This window comes from Fukomys damarensis, unplaced genomic scaffold (genome assembly GCF_012274545.1).
Source record: "Fukomys damarensis isolate Sample0158 unplaced genomic scaffold, DMR_v1.0_HiC HiC_scaffold_23, whole genome shotgun sequence".
Classification (NCBI taxonomy): domain Eukaryota; kingdom Metazoa; phylum Chordata; class Mammalia; order Rodentia; family Bathyergidae; genus Fukomys; species Fukomys damarensis.
Genome location: NW_022900935.1, coordinates 14,950,864 through 14,969,823, shown reverse-complemented (window position 1 = coordinate 14,969,823; position 18,960 = coordinate 14,950,864). Strand labels below are relative to the sequence as shown.

At 36.5% G+C, this 18,960-nt stretch overlaps 1 protein-coding gene across 8 annotated transcripts in view; it reads left to right on the top strand.

Moving 5' to 3' along the window:
* Positions 1-18,960, top strand: part of S100pbp (S100P binding protein) — a 36,937-nt gene that overhangs the window by 11,974 nt on the left and 6,003 nt on the right. For 7 of the 8 annotated variants that reach the window (XM_010621527.2, XM_010621526.1, XM_010621523.2 and 4 more), the window contains 2 exons: positions 824-909; positions 2,224-2,327. In XM_010621527.2, the coding sequence (XP_010619829.1) occupies positions 824-909; positions 2,224-2,327 (190 nt within the window). Of the gene's footprint in view, positions 1-823; positions 910-2,223; positions 2,328-6,468; positions 6,575-18,960 lie in introns of those variants that run through there. The other variant, XM_010621529.2, reaches the window with a different exon arrangement.

Here is an 18,960-nt window from a genome sequence, read left to right as displayed (position 1 = left end):
CTGAGTTTGATCCCCAGTACCAAAAAAAAAAAAAGGTAATAAATGACATACATATAGTACTGGTACCTGTGAAATGATTATTGAATATTTACTAAAATGATAGTGATTTATTATTATTTTCCTTTTGGGTTTCAGTGTAAGTCTCAATCTTTGGTTGTTTCATTCTGCTTTGTCTTGTTTTTTTGAGACTGAGTCTTGCTATGTAGCTCAGGCTAGCCTAGAACTCACTTCAATCCTCCTGTCTCAGCCTCCCAATTGCTGGGATTACGGGTGTGTGCCACCACACCCAGCTTAATCTTTGGTTGTTATACTTTATTCAGTTGAACACTAGCTCTGAGTTAGCCATCAGAGAACTGTCTTGGGCATTTTACCTAATCTTTTTGAGTCTGATTCATCTACCAAATGGGTACCGTATAATAATCCCTACCTCTTTTTTTGAGGGGGGATTATAGATACAGGGTCTGGCGTATTGGCACATGCCTATAATCCCAGCACTCGTGAGACTGAGGCAGGAGGATTGCTGTGAGTTCGAGACCAGCCTGGGCTACATAGTGAGTTCCAGGTCAGTCTCAACTACATAGTGAGACCCTGTCTCAAAAAACAAACAAACCATATAGTTCAAGGCTAGCCTGAAGTACATAGTGAGATCCTGTGGCCTCCTCAAAAAAGATTATAGTTGCTGTGTTACTTAAGTCATTACTATAATGTGTGGTACACTATAGTATTCAAGGATATATGTTTGTAACCTTAAATTAAAAAAAAAATTATAACAACTTACAACTAAAAACCATCTTTCATCTTGGATTCCTTCTGCTCTGAAAAGGATGTTCTTGACAAGGATTCTGGAGAGATGAAAGGCCGTGAGAAAAGAACAGGCAAAGTCATTCCTGTTCTACAAACCAAAACCAGGTAATATAACAGTATAAATATTTTGGTTTCTATTGGTTCTCTTTAATTTGTATCTTTCCTTCCCAGTATTCCTCAGTGTGTGTATAGGGGAAACCCAACATTGGGATTAATCAAACTTGGAGTTCTGGCACTTCCAATGGTATATAGTTTTTGGTGAATCAGTCTCTCACCTCAATTTCTCTGTCTGCAAAATAAAGGTAACAGTGTCTTCTCTGCTGCTATACAAGGTTATTTTGAAATTTAAAATGGAGTATTGGTATTAAACATCAAAGTGTATGGGGAAGCTCAGTCACATATATGATAGCAGGTTAGAATAATTTTAACAAAAATGTTAAAATCTAACTGTGTAGAAAATCAGCTAGTCATTTTTCCCACCTTGTACACAGCTACCCTTGGGAAATACATATTCTAGTCAGAGGTTATAGATTTAGGTCACCTCTTCCGTTTATTTTCTTGTTGCCAGGAGATGGCAGTGTCTGTACATGGGTCTTTGAATGTCCTACAAAAGCTGTTTTTTTAGGCTGAATCAGATAGACTTACAGTAAAATCTTTTAAAAATTAATTTTGATGCTGGGCATGGTGGTGTATGCCTGTAAACCCAGCACTCAGAAGGCTGAGGCAAAAGGATTGCTATGAATTTGAGGCTGGCTGGTGCTACATAGTGAGTTCAAGGCCAGCCTTGATTACATAGCAAGACTCTGTCTCAGAAAAACAACAACTACAAAATTTTTATTATAATTATTAAATATTCTGCTTTAACATTTTAGAATATATTATAAGTAAGGCTAATCTTTTGTTTCCACCCCAATCCCAGTTTTCTTGTATTGTCTTATATTTCTTGTATTATAATTGAAAGAAACCTTTGTAAATTGCTTGCAGTGGAAGTATATAAAAAGAATGCAAGTCATGCTACTTGGAAGTGTAATAAATTTACAATGTTAGTATTCTCATCCATTGACTCTTTAGTACACTCCGTCTTTATCTCATGCAACTTATTTATGGCTCTGTTAAGTTAGCAATTTCCTGACTACCCTTGAATTAACAAATGCTTTCTTTTGCCAGGGACTAGGTAATCTTTACCTTCTTATCCCTTGTTTGCAGTACGTTGTATCTATTTTTTGTCTTCTTTTTACACTCAACTCCATACTAGATTTTAGATTTGTGTTATGTGACTGTCTTCTGTCACTGGATCTTAAAAGAATTTTGCCTCTGAAAATTGGTTATTCTAAGCAGTCAGCACTATGTGCTTCTCTCTGTAATGCACTATATTCATGGTTCTAATGAACTTTTTTTTCCTTCTTTGCTTTGTTCAAGGACTAATGTTTCAACATTTTCACAATCGGATCTAGAACAGCAGAAGCAGATTTATCTCAGGCGTGTCTTTGATCATATAGAAGACCCAGGGGACTCTAACCAAGGTAACATGGTAAACAAAGAGTGACATAAGGGCCGGGGATTTAGCTCACTGGTGCTGCCGCCTGCTTTGCAAGCACAAGGTTCTAAATTTGATCCCTGGTACCCAAAAAAAATATGTCATGGGACTTTTTTTTTTTCCATTGTAATGCAGCCTAAACTGAGAGATTGTTTTGAATTTCCTTAAATTGGTGAGAAAGATAACTTCCTTACACAGATTTTTACTTAAAGGGCTTGCCTAATCAAATAATTATCTAAAGCAGTTTGGCTACCAGTGTTAGAGATAGGTCTGGGAAGACTCATGCAGAACTGAACGTGAAGAAGTCACCTTAACCTCACCATCTGCTTCCGTTGACAGCTGGAGGCCAGATCTTGACTTTTTGCTGGGGATTTTTTTGTTTGTTTGTTTGTTTGACAAATATTAGAAATGGATGGCCTGGTGCTCCTTATTAATCATTCTTTTTGGATTTTGTTTTCATTTGAAATTATTTTCCCCATTGCCTTCAGCATTTACATGTAAAAAGCAGGCATTTCAAACACCATCTTGAGTCCTGTGTGTTGAATAAAAGCTCTTGAAATGTTTGACTGTCTTCCAGATCCTTCAAACTAATTTCAATTTACTTCATTAGAAACTATTATAAACCAAAATGGCTGAATTCTTTCTTTAACCCTCCGTCCACAGACTATAGTCCGTGTTATCATTTAGTTTAAACTATTGGGAAAATCTCTAAAGAGAAACTTGTGGGTAGAACTGACTTTGCAGGATTTAAGGAGGTTATATACTGATAAAAGAATTCCTTCTCCATATTTTGCCATCTTTAGTTTCTTTGTATTCACTCAGCAAACCTCAAAGTATTGTCAGTGGTGCTAGGTTTGAAGTTAGGAATTGGAACTATAAAGAGGAGGAATATTGAGTGTCAGCCTTCTGGGAATTCAGTCTTGAAAAGAAGATAATTATACTGCAGTATTGATTAGTTCTCTAAAGAATTACATTTGCTGGGAAGGAACCCTTCTGTTTGTTGGGAATAGTAGAAGATGGAAGAGGAGGATGTCTGAAGTAAACTCCACAGAAAAGATAATGAGTTTAAAATCTATAAATTGCTAGGGAGAGCTATAGTGGGATTTTTCAGTCTTTCCACAAGGAGACTCTCCTTTCTTTTGAAAAATGCTGACTTAGTTGTGTGTGTGTGTGTGTGTGTGTGTGTGTGTGTGTGTGTATTTATTTTATAAGGCTGTTAGTGAAACCCCGAGATAGTAGTCAGAAGAATTTTTTACTTTGTGCCCTTTATAATGATTTTACAACCTGGCGCTTGTAAGATCTTTTTGTTCGAACTATTTTAGGTGTGGTGGAAATAGAAACATCCACCCATGCTGTTGGAGTAGTAGATTTGTTTATGATCAAGTTTTGTGAAAAAAGGCCTGCTGGTTACCCCTACCCCTACCCTGCTTTTTGGTGGTGGTACTAGGGCTCAAACACAGAGCTCTTGCATGTAGGCACATACTCTGCCACTGAGCTACATCCCCAGCCTGCTTCTCCCTCTTTAAAGTTACTTTCCTTCTTTTATATCCTCAGCAGTTGATATTGATACCTAGTTATATTTTCATTTCTCCTTTGGGATGTTTAAGAAAGAATTCATGAGAAAAGCAAAGAGCAGCTCCTCACATTATAGTACCTTTTCCATTCTCTTCTTCACTCAGAAATCCGTCTTCCAATATTACCACAATAATCTGTATCCTATGTATATTCAAGGAACAGCTAGGTAATGAATATAGTAGAAAGGCAGCAGACTTAGTGGTTGAGTAAATAAAGTCTAGCTTTAAGTAACCTCTGGGTTCATATCCTGGCATCACTGCTTACAAGTTGGATGACATCAACCCATTAAAAACTCATTTATGTATGTGTAAAAGGAGGCTAAAATAAGGCTTAGCTTATGTTAAGATTGTATAACATACAAGTTTAATGCATAGAACAATACCTAGGCTCTAGCTGCTAGCATTTGAGGAATACTTATTACTACTGACAACAAAGTTAATCTTTCATATTAAAATTTTTATAGGTAAAAGGGTGTGACTTGGGGTTTAAATCCCAAAAAATCTTGGAAAATCAAATGAAACAGCTCTTTTAAAATGTTGGAGAGGGGCTGGGGATTTAGCTCAGCAGTTTGGTGGCCTGCCTTGCAAGCGCAAAGACCTGAGTTCAATCCCCAGTACCAAAAATAAAAAAAATAAATAAAATAAAATGTTGGAGAAATGAAACTTGAGTGATGGGTGTATGAGTAAACTATCCTTTACTTTTACGTGTATTAGAAAATTTCCATAATAAAACATTGTTTTTAATTGTTATTTACTTTTTTCTGTGCTGGAGATTGAAGATTTTTTTTTTTTTAATTCCATCTTTTAGCAGGGTTTTTTGTTCTGTTTTGTTTTTGGTGCCGGGATCAAACTTGGAACATTTATAGCTCAATATTTTCAACATCACCAGTTACTCTAAAGATTCCATAAGCTTCTGGCATCTGTATCTGCCTTCCCAGAATCCAGTATAATACTGAGTTTTCATGTCATTTCCACTGCCCAGGATTCATATATCCAAAGTCTTAAGATTTTGTATAACGTATTGCAGAGGATAGAGGAGGTTATTCGTCTTTTCTCTGTTTGTATATGAAATACAGGATAGTCAGAAGACAAAAGGGGAGTGTAATGCTTCCTGTCTTCCTCCTTGAAATGTTTAGTGCTATTTTGAGATAGAGTACTTGATAAAGTTGAACTCTTCATATTATTATTAGACACAGAAATTATAGATTCAAATGTAGTTCTTGTTAATTCAGTTTTAATCCTCCATTGGTTCAGTCATCTCTTTGCACTTTATTAACATTGTTTATACTATGTTATTGGTACAGAATATAACAAAATAAATCATCCTTCTAGTTCATTATTCTAAAATAGGCATAATCTCTTAGTTCAGTTTAGGCTGATAAGAGTTTTTAGTAACATTTACAAAGAAATAACAACTACTTCCTGCCTGGCATTTTAATTAATGGAAAACTTTATATGGAATTCTTTAACCTCCTAACATAAATCTGTTCTAAATGTCTTTGTCATATGATTATTCAGCCTTTACTTAGAATATGAATAATACAAAATTTTCAAATTCAACCATTGCTTTGAGAATTCATTATTCAAAAATCTTTTTTTTTTCTTTTGTATTGGGGATAAAACTCAAGACCTTGAGCTTTTGAGGCAGGCACAGTGCCACTGAACTAAATCCCCTGCCCCATTGAAAAGTCTTTTTTTTTTTTTTGAGAGCCTCACTATGTAGTTGAGACTGACCTGGAACTCACTATGTAGTCCAGGCTGGTCTCTACTCACAGATCCTCCTGCCTCAGCCTCCCAAGTGCTGGGATTACAGGCACGCTTGCTCTACCACGCCCAGCTTGAAAGTCATTTCTTACATCCAGCTAACTTGGCTCTTGGCTTCTCTATATTTTTTCTTTTTCTTTTTTTTGGGGGGTGCGTGGGGTGAGAGTTGTATTAGGGATGAAATTCAGGGAGTACTGAACTATATCGCCTCACTTTTTTTTTTTGAGACAGCCTTGTTAAACTGAGGTTTGGCTGGCCTCAAACCTGTAATCTCTGCCTCCCAAATACCTGGGATTATAGACATGTGCCACCATTGTTGATGTCCCTGTAATTTCAGGTGGTAGTTCCTTGTTCTGCCTTCTAGGATTACAAAAAATAACATTATACTCCCTTTTTTAATTCTTTTGGTTATTAGAAATACTGATCCTCTTTCCTACAAAAAAAAAAAAATTAAAATCATTTCTCCACCTGCCACTTAGAAATAGCAAAATTAATTTATTTTGATACTTATCTTTCCTATAAGGTAGAAAATATACAGTGAAGCTACATATTAGTTTGCTTTGTACTTAATGTATTTTAGGGACCTTTCTATATTAAATATGAGCTCAAAGCCAGCCTAAAGCACAGCAAGACCCTATTGCAAAATAAACAAGATTTTAAATGATTGTACAGTATCTTGTTATATAATTTATTATACCTTGGATAATTAGGTTACATCCATTTTTAATAGTAATGCTATAGTGAATATTCTGGTCAATAAATATTTATATACAACTCTTATTTCTGTAGGTTGAATGTCTAGAAGTGGAATTGCTGGGTAAAGTATGTAAACACTTTAAAAACTTTGTTACATGTTACCAAATTGTCCTGCCCCCAAATTTTTAATTTTTATTGCCACCAATATTTAAATGGAAATTTTAACATCTTATTTTAACAATAATCATAATGATTTTTTGAGACAGGATCTTGCTATGCAGGTCAGGTTCACTATGTAGCCCTTGTTTTAATAATTATTAAAGTTAAACTTTTTTTGGACGGGGTACCAGGGATCAAGCTCGGGTCCTTGCACTTTTGAGGCAAGTGGCGGAACCACTGAGCTAAATCCCCAGTTCTTAAAATTAAACTTTTTGATGTTTATTGATAATTTATATTTAATAATAATTTCCTAAATTTCCATGCTGAATGGAATCATTATGTAACTGCAAATATACTAATAAAATAGAGAAAAACTGGAAAAAATTTTTCTTAAATTCACTGACTAGTCCATATTTCAATTTGCACAATTTTTCCAAAATGTCTTTTTCTAACTTTTTGTTTTTTGAGACAGGGTCTCACTACGTAGTTGAGACTCACCTGGAACTCACTATGTAGACCAGGCTGTCTCGAACATACAGCGATCCTCCTGCCTCAGCCTCCTGAGTGCTGGGATTACAGGCATGTGCCACCATGCCCAGTGTCTTTTTCTAACTTTATTCAAATAGTACTTAATCAAGGCTCACATGTTTAGATATTGTCTTATTAGTCTTTTTATTTATTTTATTGGTACTGGGGATCCTTGTGTTGCAAGGCAGGTAGCGGCACCACTGATCTAGATCCCCGGCCCTCTTATTAGTCTTTTTAAATTTAGGCTCTTTGGTTTGTAGATTATCCCACATTCTGAATTTTGTCTGATTCTCTTGGTGTTTTTTATTTTGTTCCTTCATTCCCTGTATTTTGTAAACTAGAAGTTGGGTCTAGAAACAGGATTCAGATTAAGCAGTTTGGGCAGGATTAATTTCGATATGCTATTAGATTTTCATCTTGTTTGAAATTAAGAGGCACATGCCTAGTGATAAGTTGTTCCACTAATGTTTGTACTAGATCTATTAAGGTGTTAACTGGTACTTCTTTCTATTGGAAGGTACATAGAGGTACCTTTTCCCCTTTTGTAATCAGTAAATCACCTATGTGATGCTTTGGAACCATATGATTATCTTGTTCCCCAAAAACTGTTCCCCTAATCGTTTGAGATTTCATTGATGATATTTATCTAAATGAACTATAATGCTGGGAGTTGTGTGTGAAATGATCATTTAAAAAATACTGTTTCTTCTATGATCATTAGTGATCTTCTTCCGTCCCACCCTTCTTTCCTCCTTCCTTTCTCCCTCTTTCCTTTCTTCCTTCCCTCCTTCCTCTCCTTTCTCTCTTCTCCTTTCCTTCCTCTCCCCCTTCTCTCTTTCTTTTCTTTTCTTTTTCTTGTTTCACTATATTGCCCAGGCTGAACTCTTTAACTCCTGAGTACAAGCAGTCCTCCTGCCTCAGCCTCCCAAATAGTTGGGACTACAGGTGCATGCCACCAATCACTGTGACCTCATGGAATTCTGTGTGTGTGTGTGTGTGTGTGTGTGTGTGTGTGTGTGTGTGCCAGATATGTATGCTAAGGCCTATGCATGCTAAATACGCATCTAGCACTGAGCTATACCCTCAGTCCTGGATTTTTTTCAAAGTTATAATCAGTTATAGTTACTGTTGTTTTTGATACTCAGATTTGACCATTAAGAGCTTCTTTGCTGCCTGCTTCACAAGTGCAAGGTCCTAAGTTCGATCCCAGTACCAAAAATAAATAAATAAATAAATAAAGCTCCTTCAAGCTGGCTTTTTTCTCTTGAAGCCATTAGTCTTTTCTTTAATTGTGATTTTAAAAAATATGAAATTGGGCCAGGGATTTAGCTCAGTGGTTCCACCACCTGCCTCAAGAGCAAGGTCCACACACTTTGTGTGTTTGTGTGTGGAAGAGTGGGTACTAGGGATTAAAACCAGGGCCTTACACATGCTAAGAAAACACTCTGCTACTTAGCTATATTCCCATCCCTTTTTATTTTCTATTTTGAGACAGGGTCTTGTTAAATTTCCCAGGCTGACCTGGAAGTTGTGGTCCTTCTGCTTCATTCTCCCTAGTAGTGGCCTTGAATTCACAGTAATCCTCCTGCTTCAGCCTGAGTGCTGGGATTACTTCCTTTTTAAGGCTGAGTAACTTCCAGGGTATGTATAGACCACATTTTGCTTATTCATTCGCCAGTCAAATTGGTACTGGATTGCTTTTCCCTTTTAGCTATTATGAATATTGCTGCTACATAAATGAATCCATAAATATCTCTTTGAGACTCTGCTTTCAGTTTTCATATACACAGTAGTACAATTGCTGAATCATATGATAATTTATTTATTTGTTTATCTTCAGTTTTTTGACACAGGGTCTCATTATGTTCAAGCTGGCCTTGAACTCACGATATAGTCTTGGCTTTGGCTCAAGCTCATGGAAATTCTCCTGCCTTGGCCTCCAGAGTGTTTAGGATTATAGTCATGCATCACCATGCTTGGCTTTGTCTTACTCGTGGTCTAGGCTGGCCTCAGACTTGAGATCCTTCCAAGTCACTAGGAGCACAGGCATATGCTACCACCACAGACTTTATTATTTTTAATTTTGCCGGGGGGACGGACTGGGGATTGAGCTCAGGACCTTCCGCTTGCAAGGCAGGAGGCAGGTATTTTTAATTTTTTAAAGAACTGCCACATGCCTGTAATCCCAGCACTCAGGAGGCTGAGGCAGGAGGAGGATCACTGTGAGTTTGAAACCAGCCTGGGTTACAGAGTGAGTTCCAAGTCAGTCTCAACTACATAGTGAGACCCTGTCTCAAAACAAAAAGAAAACTGTCAAACTCCACATCAGCTGTACCACATTATTTTATATTTTTACCAGCAATGCACAGAGATTGTTTTTTCACATTCTTGCCAACATTTGTTATTTTCTATTTTGGGTTTTTTTGTGTGTGTGGTCAAGTCTTTTTCGTTTTAAACATTCTGATACATATTTAGTGATAGCTGATTGTGTGTTTTTGTTTTTGTTTTGTGGTACTGGGGATCAAATTCATGACCTTGCACTGGTGAGGCAGGCACTGCAGGCAGACTCCACTGAGGTAAATCCCCCCACCCAGTTTACATTTCCCTAATGAACAATGATGTCAAGCACAGAGCACCTTTTGTTGTGCTTATTTGGTATTATTTATACATCTTCTTTGTTGAAATATCTTTTGCTGTTTTTTTTTTTTTTCTTTTGACTGTTTTTTTAAGTTGTGTTATTTGCTTTGTTATTACTGCGTTTTGAGGATTTTTATATATTCTAAATTCAAGGGGCTGGGGATTTAGCTCAGTGGTTCTGTCGCCTGCCTCACAAATGCAGAGTCCTGAGTTTGATCCCTGGTACCAAATAAATAAATAAATAAATAAATTCAAGTCCTTTGTGGCAGATAATTAGCAAATATTTGCATATATCCAGTCTATGGCTTGTCTCTGAACAGTATCTTTTGAAGAACTAAAATTTTAAATTTTAATGAAATAAATTTAATCCAATTTTTATTAATTATGCTTTGATGTAAAACCTAAACCTTTGCCTAACACAGTGTCACAAAAAGTTTTTCTTAAGTTTCATAGCGTTAGGTATTAGAGTTAGATCTATGATCCATTTTAAAATTATTTTGTATATAGCACAGGATTTGAATCAAAAGTTCTTTTTTTTTGCAGATGGACTGCCAGTTGTTTTGTTAACATTTTTTGAGCAAACTACCCTTTCTTCCTTTGTACCTTTGTCTAAAGTTACTTCTCTCTAGAAAAATCAGATCTTCAGAAAAAGACTAATGTCTTCTCTCTGTCTCTTTCTCTGTTACTTGGGATTCTACAGTGTTCTACAGATGACCTATATCTTCAGCCCTCCCCGCATTTTTTAAAAATTTTGAGACAAAGTCTTACTAAATTGTCTGGTCTCAAACATGTGATCCTCCTGCATCAGCTTCCTGAGTTGGGATTACAAGTATGTACCATTGCACCTGGCTTTGATCTTATCTTTCAGTTGCTTTGGTGATAATGGATTATTTGCATTTCTGAAGAGATATTAGAATCAGTTTATCAAGTTCTAAAAAAAAGCCTAGGATTTTGATTAGGATTATATTGAATATATATAAATAAGATAAAGTTGGGCGGGGGATTTAGCACAGTGGTTCCGCCACCTGCCTCGTAAGCACAAGGACCTGAGTGCAATCCTTGATACCAAAGAATATAAATAAAAAAAGATAAAGTTAAGAGAGAGTTAACATCCTAATATGTAGGATTTCTGTCCATAAACATAGTACATATTCTAATTCACTTTTTTTTTCAGTATTGGGGATCAAACTGAGGACCTTATGCCTGCAAGGCAGGCGCAGTGCCACTGAGCTAAATCCCCAGCCCTGATTATTCACATCTTTAATTTCCTGGGCCGGGGATTTAGCTCAGTGGACACTGCCCCTGCCTCGCAAGCACTAAGTCCTGAGTTTGATCCCAGGTACTGCTAAAAAACAACAACATGGGGCTGGGGATTTAGCTCAGTGTTGCCGCACCTGCCTCACAAATGCAAGGTCCCAAGAGTTCCATCTCTGGTACCAAATAAACAACATCACATCATTAATTTCTTTCAGTGGTGTTTTGTAGCTTTTAATGCATACTCTTGCGTATCTTTAATATCTCTCTCTGCTAGTGTATAGAAATAATTGAGTTGTTTTAGTAACTTTTTAAATAGATTCCATTAGGTTTCCTATATAGATGATCATACTGTCAGCAAATAAAGACATTTTTACTTATTTTTCAACCTCTGCCTTTTTTTTTTTTTTTGGTCCTGGGGTTCGAACTCAGGACCTTGGGTTTGCGTGGCTGGGAGCAGTACCACTGAGTTAAATATCGGACCTGACTTCTATACCTTTTATTTGCTTTTTATCCTCCCCTTATTGTACCCTAGTACAATTTTGAATATAAATGATGAGAGCTTTACGTTATTTTTTATTTTAGGAGGAAAAATCTTGTCTCTTTTATCCTTTAACTGTAATATGAGCTGTAGATGTTGCCTAAATATTATCTTGAGGGATTTCTTCCTAGTTATATAGTTTGATGAGAGTTTGTACTGGAAATGGATAGTCTATTACAGAAAATTATGTCTTATTTTCCAGTGTTAGACCAATTTTACATTCCTGTTTTGCGCATTTTTCTACTTGACCTTAAAATATTATCCTTATAATGGTAATGTAAAATTTATTTTGGTAAAGTTTTGTTCAGAATTTTTGTTTGTGTTCATTAAGATATTGGCCTGTATTTTTCTTATTTCATTAGTCTTAATATCAGAGAAATGCTGGCCTCCCAAAATAAATTGGAAAGTCCCTTTTCAATTTTCTGGAAGAATTTTTATAGAATTGGTATTTCTTCTTGGATATAGTTGGTCTCTTTCAAAGAATTTGTCTGTTTCATCTAAATTGTCAGCTTTATTGGAATAAAGTTGATAATGTTCCCTTATTAGACCTTTAATAAAATCTGAAGTGATGTCATCTTTTGGTGATGTTGGACATTTGTATCTTCTGTCTTCAAATTAATCCGTTTAAAATTTTATCAGTGTTATAAATCCTTTTTTCTTTTTCTCAGTACTGGTTATTGAACTCGACCTTGTGCTTGCCAGGCAGGCACAGCACCACTGAGCTACATCCTCAGCCCTTATAAATCATTTTTTAAAAGACCCCTTGGCTGGGTGTGGTGGTACATACTTATTATCCCAGCACTCAAGAGACTGAGGAAGAAGGCTCATGAGTTCAAGGTTAGACTGGGCTGTGTATCAAGTTCAAAGCTAGCCTGGACTACTTAGAGACCCTGTCTAAAAAAACAAAAACCAGGTGTGGTGGTGCATGCCTGTAAATCATAGCACTCAGGAATCTAAAGCAGAAGGATCACTGTGATTTTGAGGCCAACCCGGGCTACAGAGTGAGTTCAGTGCCAGCCTGAACTACGTATAAAGATCCTGTCTCAAAAAACAAAGGACTGCGGCATAATGTCTTGAAACTATTTTGGTCCTTCAGATTTCCTTCCTTTTTTTTCCCCCCTTTCTTTATTTTTTAATCATGTCAATTTGTTTTGAAATACCTACTTGGTATTTCATTGGCATTATGTTGAAACTATATGGATCAAGTTTGAAAGAATTTATATCATAACAATATTGAGCCTTCTCATTTATTAACGTAATCTATTTCTCCATTTATATATATATATCTTAATTTCAGCATTGTTTTATAGTCTTTAATACTTATTTTCTTAAACTGAAGTATTTTAATGGCAATGTGAATGGTAATTTTTAAAATTTTATTTGGGTGTGGCTAACCCAAATGCAGTTGACTTTTCTATTTTCTTTTTGTATCATACAAATGATCAATTTTCCTTTTTTTTCAGTACCTGGTATGGAACTTGGGTCCTTGTGCTTGTGAGGTAGGCACCAGAACCACTGAGCTAAATCCCTGGCCTTCCTTTTACTTTTGATAACTTTTTATTATTTTGTTTTGTTTTGTGTGTTTGAGGCAGTCTGGATATGTAGTTAAAGTTGGCTTTGAACTTATTATGTTGCTCAGGCTGACCTTGAACTTGCAATGCTCTTCCTGCCTCATCCTCCCAAGTGCTGTGATTACAGGTGTATGCCACCATACCTGGCTTGATAACTTTTTATTTCCTGGTACAGGGATAGAACTCAGGACATTGTGCTTGCCAGGCAGGCGTGGTACCACTGAGATAAATCCTTAGCTGGCTTGGTAACTTTTTAATTGATTCTGTAGGATTGGTTGTGTTATGTGGTAATATTATCTGTAAATAAAAATAGTTTCTTGGGGCTGAGGATTTAGCTCAGTGGTTTTGCTGCCTGCCTTGCAAGTACAAGTGCAAGGTCCTGAGTTCGATCCCCAGTGCCAAAAAAAAAATTTCTTCTCACCTTTATAAGCCTTTTATTTTTTTTCCTTGCCTTTCTGATTGGGACCTCTACTCTTTAAATATGATATTAGCTATAGGTTTATCATAGGTACCCTTTATCAAGTTGAGGAAATTTCACTTTTGTTCATAGTTTGATGAGGTTTTATTATGGAATGAATGGTGAATTTTGCCAAATACACTTTCTGTATTTACTTTAAAGGTCATAATAGTTTTTCTTCATTTTGTATTACAGTACTTTTTGTTTTAATTTTTAATTGTTAGGCCAAGTTTCTTTCCTGGGATAAACTCACTTGGTCTTGAACTAGCTTTTTTGTTGTTGTTTTTTGTTTTTTCTACCAGGGAACAAACTAAGGACCTTGCAAGGCAGCACGGCAACACTGAGCTAAATCCTGGCCTTTTAAATTAATTAACTAATTAGTTTATTTGTTTTTGAGACAGGGTCTAGATATGTAGCTCATGCTGGCCTTGAACTCCCAGCAGTCCTCTTGCCTCAGTTTCCTTAGTGCTGGAATTACAGGTGTACACCACTATGCCTGGCTCCTTGAACTGTCCTTAATTCAATTTGCTAGTACTTTTTTTAAAAAGGGTTTTTGTTTCTTCATGAGGAATATTGGTCTTCCATTTTCTTGTGATGTATACGTGTCTGGTTTAAGTGTCAGGGTAAAGTGAGATGTGGTGGTGGTATACACCTGAAATTTCAGCATTCTGGGAGGCTGAGGCAGGAGGATTCCAAGTTTGAGCCCAGGCTGGGCAATTTAGCAACTTGGCAAGACTCCTCAACAAAAAGAATTGAGGATGTAGCTCAGTATTAAAGGTCTGGATTCAATCGCCAGTACCACAAGAAAAAAAAAGGAGTTTCTTTTATCTTTATTTTGAAGAGCTTTTTATTTTGAGGGCTGGGGATTTAGCTCAGTGGTGCTGCTGCCTGCCTCGCAAGTGCAAGGTACTGAGTTTGATCCCCTGTACCAAAAAAAAAAAAAAAAAAAGCTTTTGATTTTGAGATGCTGTAGACCATAAATTTCAGGGCTTACCTTGATTATTTCCTTCTCCTAGGGGTCACATTCTGAATAGTTTTAAAAGCAGTTAAACAGATTTTGCTGTTTCTAGTTACTGACAGTGGGAAAGTAAGTTCCTCATTCATCTTTACTAGAAGTGAAAGTTTCTAATTTGACTTTTCTTGAAAATCATAAGCAGATAAGAAAATTCTGATTCTGCATTTGCCAGGATTTGTTAGGACATTTGTATATCATTCAGTATCCCCTATGTATTATTTCAGAAATAATTTATATAAACATTTTTTTCTTTTACTTTTTGCCTTGTATGCAAAGAAAATCAGTCAAAGGGCCGGGGATTTAGCTTAATGGTGCTGCTGCCTGCCTTGCCAAGTGCAAGGACCCAAGTTCAATCCCTGGTACCAAAAAAAAAAGAAAATCAGTCAAGATTTTCATCACAGTTTTGTTGACCTAGAAGTGACACATTTGCATTCTTGCTTTATAATTTTTATTCCCAGTTTTTTAATCTATTTATAAAAGCAGCAGCCCATTTCCCTGAATCACATTTTTGCTTTCCTTCCTTCTCCATTCTCTCCCCTATAAGTAGGCACCTTAGATTACATGGAATAGAGACATGATGGCTGCTTTAAGTAATTGAATTTAATGATTTACAGGAAAAAAAGTACATTCTCAACAGCATAGCCAGGCCTCATAGTAAAAAGAATCAGCTGTAGAGCCAAGCAACCTTGCCCTCTTAGAAATGGGTACCTTTGTTGCCTATTCATTATTGTCCCCAATTTTTGTTCCCCAATGTTGAGAATTGAATCCAGGACCTTGAACATGTTAGGCAGATATTCTACTACCCAGCTATCTCCATAGTCCCATGTTTTCCCCAGTCTTACCTGTCTATGTGACCAGTGCTTCTACTACTTTCTTGGTTGACTGTTCCTCCTAGTTGTATGTGTGCTAGACTCCCCACCCCATTACTGGAGTTCATATATCAGAAGAAAGCAACTGATGAATTGACTTAATGACCTATTGGTGTCAGACCACATTCTTTTAATAACTATTTATTTATTTATTTATTTATGGAACTGGGGATTGAACCCCAAGGTCTTCACACTGAACTACATTCCCAACCCTTTTTACTTTTTTAAATTTTGAGACAGGGTCTTGCTAAGTCACTAGGTTGTAACAGGCTGGGCTAGACCTTGGCAATCTTCCTACTTTAGCCTCCCAGAATGCCTCCTGGCCTCTTCTAGTCATTAGTCAACTAAGAGAGTCTCTGTTTTTTGGTCATGTGCCACACTAGGCTAAGTAGATTCATGTACAAAATATTGTGACTTATAAAATCTGCCAGAATTGGGCCCTGGCATTTAGCTCAGTGGTACTGTGCCTAACTTACAAGTGCAGAGTCCTGAGTTTGATCCTCGGTACCCAAAACAAGGAAAAAAAAAAAAACTGTCAGAATTGGTATAGTAGGCACTCAAGATTATCCATTCTTCTCCATTATAATATAGCAGTTAATTCAGTTTTAAATTTTTTATTTTATTTTGCAACACTGAGAATTAAACCTAGGACTACATCTTCAGCCTTTCCCTCCTTTTTTTATAGAGTTCTTTTTAAATTTCTGTATTTTAAACCATGTTCTCACTTAAGTTGTTATGTTGTCCATACTGGGCTTTATTTTTATTTTTATTTTATTTTGAGACAAGGTCTTGCTATATAGTTCAGGCTGGCCTTGAACTCACTATGTAGCCCAGGCTGGCCTTGAACTCCTGGCAGTCCTCCTGCCTCAGCCTCCTAAGCGCTGGGATTACAGGTGTGCATCACCACATCTGGCCCACTACTAAACTGAATTTACCCCAAAAGCAGTCAAAACAGGTTAAGGTATAGACAAATTACTGATATTAATCCTGAAATGTTGAGGGTTTTTTCCCTCCTAATTTCATTCTTAGTCACAAAACAAAGGACAGTCTTCCACCACCTTTTAGCCACAACCTAAAATAAACCCATGGCACTGATTGTTGGTCCAAGAAAGCCCATCTGTTAGAAACCGTGAAGAGAAGAGAAAATTTAAATGTTCCCATTCTTGTTAGCATCTCTAAATTAGGAGTAAAAAGAGGTTGAAGCTATGCACTAAGGTTTTTGGATTATTAGCTCTGCCTGGATTTGAATCCTAGATAGATTTGTGTCTTTACCAGCTTCAGTTTACTCATGAATAAAATGGAGATTAGGGTATTTGCCTCCTATGATTAATAGAATTCAGTGATAGGATACATGTAAAGTATTTAGCCAGGAGCCTGGCACAGTAGTACTTGTTAAATGTTAGGTCCCATTATCTTTAGATTATTAAGTCTTATTAAAAATAAGAGGTATCCTAGTCTAATAACAAGTTCTTAGTGCTAATGAAAACTAACATTTCTCGTTGCACAAGTGTTCACTCAACACTGTGCTAGTTACCAAGTATACAAGAGACATATTCTTGCTTCTTAATCTCAACTGTGAAATGTTGGTCTCAAAATATTTTAAGGATACCCAACCCTATGGTGATATTGTATTGGAATTCTGCCTCTGTCACTAGCTATGTAACCTAGAGTAAATTATTTTTCTGTACATCAGTTTATTAATAATTTTTTTAGTTTTACCTGTAAAATGAGGAAAATGCCTTATAAGAGTGTGTAAAGTCTAAATGAGTTGATATATATAAAGCACATAAGAGGAGAGTGCTTAATAATATAGTATTATATAAATTGCTTCTGCTTGATTTCTACTCCTAGCAGTTGAATATTAAAATATTAGGCTTCTTTGGCCAAACTAGCTATTCTCTTAAAAGGAATAGATTTTTTGTAGGAGGGGAATAGTATATATATGTTAGTCTCCATTGTCTCAGGCAGTTTTGTAGAATCCATGTGATAAAAGTTGAGTGAGCTAAAGGCCATGGTCTATAAGTAATCCTAGTCAGGTGTTCTACCTTTGGGCTATATCCCCAACCACTTTTAAAATTTTATTTTATTTTATTTATTTCTGCTATGGGGATCAAACTCAGGACCTTGTGCTTGCAAGACAGGCTCAGTGCTACTGAGCTAAGCCCTTTAAATTTTATTTTGAGACTAGATCTTGCTAAGTCCTCCTGTCTTAGCCTCTTGAGTAGCTGGGATATTACAACAGCATGCCACCATGCCCCATGCTGTCACACAGAAACTTTGTCACACAGAAACTTTGAGGGTTTTTTAGCAGTACTGGAGATGAACCAGACCTTCAGACAGAGACACATCCCTAACCTTTTTATTAAAATATTTTATTTTGAACCAAGTGTAGTAGTGATCACCTATAATCCCAGCACTTGGGAGGCTACGACAAGGATCACTGTATGAGGCCAGCCTGGGATACATAGAGAAACCCTATCTCAAAAAACTAAAAATGGGCTGGAGTTTTTTAGTTCAGTGGTTCCACCACCTGCCTTGAAAGCACAAGGTCCTGAGTTCAGTCCCTGGTACAGAAAAAAAAACTGAAAAAGGGCCAGAGATTTTAGGTCAGTGAAGCCATGCCTGCCTCGCAAGGTCCTGAGTTCGATCCCCAGTACTACAAAAAACAAAACCAACAAACAACTTAAACATTTTTTAAATTTTGAGATAGGATATTGCTAAGTTGTTCAGTTGTGCTCAAACTTGTGATCCTCCTTTGTTAGCCTTCTTAGTGTGGGATTACAGGCTTAATTTTTCCTAAAAAGTATTCTCTCATGATAGAAAACAGTTTCTTTTTTTCTTTTTGAGACAGCATTTTGATAAATAGACCAGACTGGCCTTGAACTCATTATGTAGTCAAGGCTGGACTTGAATTTATAATGGTCTTCTTGTCTTAGCTTCCTAAGTGCTAGGATTATGGGCATGTGCCACTGTCCAGTTGAAAAACAATTTCTGATGTTATAAAAGATGTCATAGTTTATATGTTGATAAGTCCATTTAATAAACGTTCTTTTCTTACAAATAGGTGATTATCAATGGATTTTGCAGTCTGCAAGCTCACATAGGCCTAAGGCTATGACACCATAATAACAGCTACTACTCACAGCATACTTGTGTGCCAGTGAATGCGTTGTTTTATGTATAATATTCCCAATACTCAACTTCAAGCTAAATAGTATGTCTACTTCTCATATGAGTAAACTGAAACTCAAAGATTTTTTTGCTCAAAGCTAGTTAGTGGCTGGATTGTAATTGTAACTCATCTGCCTAACTCCAAAATAGTACACTTTTTCTACAAAGCTCTGCTTCTAAAGGTTTCAAATGAGGTCCTAAAAGTTATCTTTACTAGAATTTAAGAAAATGGTCTGTATCCTTGATAGACTGCTCTTGGTTCCCAAAAGTGTAGTAAAGAAGGCAATGAGAGGGTCGGGGATTTAGCTCGGCGGTTCCGTGGGCTGCCTTGCAAGCTGAAGGACCCGAGTTCAATCCCCGGTACCAAAAAAAAAAAAAAAAAA